Genomic DNA, 2,670 nt, shown 5'->3' on the forward strand with positions numbered 1-2,670 from the left:
AGGTCAGGAACTGTTAAGCGCAGGAGAGGTTTGCTATGGGGATTTGCTTCTACTGTGGACAGTTCCTGACCTGGACAGAGGCAGCAGTAGAGAGCACTGTGGACTGGAAAGAACTACACAACTTCCTGTGGAGCATACAGCAGCTGATAAGTACTGCAAGGGTTAAGTTTTTTTTTTTTTTTATAGAAGTAATTTACAAATCTGTATAACTTTCTGGCACCAGTTCATTTAAAAATTTGTACCCCTTTAATTTTAAATAAAGTTCCAGGATTTCATGTAATCTTTTCCTCTATTTCAGTCCTAAAGGGGTTGTACAGGATAAGAATGCACATGGCTGCTTTTTGCAGAAACATCATCCCACCTGTCCATGAGCTGTGCCTGGTGACTTGGGCAGGGGACAACCTGAGGACGGGTGTAACTTCCATGTTGGTCTAATCCTGGATAAGTACTTTTAGTCTTGTGAGAAGATCAAGGTGGTGTCCATTACATGTAATATAAGACTGTACTTTCACGGATGACCATTTAGCACTGTCCAGACCTTTCCATGACTTAAAGGGGTACTCCGGCCCTAAGACATCTTATCCCCTATCCAAAGGATAGGTGATAAGATGTTTGACCGCGGGGGTCCCGCCGCTGGGGACCCCACAATCTTGCATTCGGCACCCACCTCTTTGAGCTGCACGCCGCACTGCCAGCTCACAAACTGCCGGGTGCTGACCACGGGGCCGGAGTATCGTGACATCACGACTCCCCCCCCGCCATTGTCATGTCCCGCCCCTGCTATGCACGCCCCCTCCCATAGACTTGCATAGCGGGGGCGGGCCGTGATATCACACGGGGGCCATCACGGCCCCTCCCATAGACTTGCATAATGGGGGCAGGGCGTGACGTCATGCGGGAGAGGAGTCGTGACGATACTCCGGCCCCGTGGTCGGCACCCGGCAGTTTGTGAGCTGGCAGCGTGGCGTGCAGCTCAAAGATGTGGGTGCCCAATGTAAGATTGCAGGGGTCCCCAGCTGCGGGACCCCCCCATGCAGACATCTTATTCCCTATCCTTTGGATAGGGGATGTCTTAGGGCCGGAGTAGCCCTTTAAGATGTTGGTCTAAGCTTGTAAATTCCCAGCAGATCTCGGTCATTCCCCGGTGGGGATATTTTGGAGAGATGTGTGACTCTAGCCATGGTTGACTCTTGGTATCCCAACCATAAACAAAACATGATATCTGGTAAAGTTTTTCTAGTGACGTGTCTTCATTTTCTTCTTCAGGTCACAGAAAAACCTTCAAGAACAAAATCACCAAGTTACCGAGAGAGACCGAGCCCTAGGCATGACGTTGTGAAGCCATCATGAGTTATTTTTCAGGATCGAAGCATCTCTTTCTGTTCGTCTACCTCATCACATTTATCACGGGGCTTCCTCTTAATATAATAGCCCTGTCAACACTTGTTCACAAGCGCAGCCATAAGCTTGTACCGGTGGACATCTTGCTGGCCAATTTGACCATTTCCGATCTGCTCCTTTTGACTTTCCTCCCGTTTCGCATGGTTGAAGCGGCCTTTGATATGAATTGGCCGATGCCCTACATTTTTTGTCCTCTGTCGTCCTTTATGTACTTCAGTAGCATCTACATCACCTCACTGTTCCTCATGGCCATAAGCGTTGAGAGATATCTGGCTACGGCTTTTCCCATAAGGTACAAGATCCTGAAAAAGCCAGTCTACTCCTTGGTGGGGAGTATGTTCATATGGTGCATTGCCACGGTTCACTGCAGTATTGTCTACATTGTGGAGCATATCGCGCCCAATAACTTGACGGCCAGCAACTCTACCGTCTGCTATAGCATGTTTACACCGCCACAGTTGGAAGTTCTGCTTCTTGTTCGGTTAGAAATATGTTTTGTGCTTTTTTGTATCCCATTTATGATAACCATATTCTGCTATGGGAACTTCATCAAAATTCTCATGTGGAAGTGTCACCTGGACAGGAAAAGAAAAATAAGGGCCATTGGGCTGGTGATGGCCACGCTCATAAACTTCATTGTGTGTTTCATGCCTTATAACGTATCCCATATCGTGGGCTTTATCGAAGGGGATAGTCCAGATTGGAGAGTCTACACTTTACTCCTTAGCACGTTCAACGCATCTTTGGATCCCATAATATTTCACTTCTCCTCCACCTCAATTAAAAAGCCTTTTCTAGAGAGTTTAGTCCATGTGCTGAAAAAGTTTCATTTAGGAACCTACTGGTATAAGTTATGTATCGCACCTTGTGAAAAAGAGACAAAAAACATGAATGTTCCCACCTAAAACCTCATTCCACTGTGTTTGATAAGATGTTATTATTTATATTAGGTTTCAATTTATTAGTTGTAAATGATACGCCTCTTTTCATGGAAAACTTTACTTCCCATATCTGGGGACCGCAATGGGGTTAAAGGGGTACTCCGGAGGAAACTTTTTTTTTTTTTTTTTTTAAATCAGGGTGCCAGAAAGTTAAACAGATTTGTAAATTACTTCTATTAAAAAATCTTAATCCTTCCAGTACTTATTAGCTGCTGAATACTACAGAGGAAATTATTTTCTTTTTGGAACACAGTGCTCTCTGTTGACATCTCTGTCCATTTTAAGAACTGTCCAGAGCAGCATATGTTTGCTATGGGGATTTTCTCTT

General features: G+C 45.3%; 1 protein-coding gene across 1 annotated transcript; it reads left to right on the forward strand.

Annotated features, from left to right (window-relative positions):
• Positions 1-1,145: 1,145 nt before the first annotated feature.
• On the forward strand, positions 1,146-2,306 carry LOC130294283 (free fatty acid receptor 3-like). The gene has a single exon (XM_056543896.1). It carries the CDS (start codon positions 1,347-1,349, stop codon positions 2,304-2,306), a length of 960 nt encoding a protein of 319 aa, XP_056399871.1. The 5' UTR covers positions 1,146-1,346.
• Positions 2,307-2,670: the final 364 nt, after the last annotated feature.

This window comes from Hyla sarda, chromosome 10, assembly GCF_029499605.1.
Source record: "Hyla sarda isolate aHylSar1 chromosome 10, aHylSar1.hap1, whole genome shotgun sequence".
Lineage (NCBI taxonomy): Eukaryota > Metazoa > Chordata > Amphibia > Anura > Hylidae > Hyla > Hyla sarda.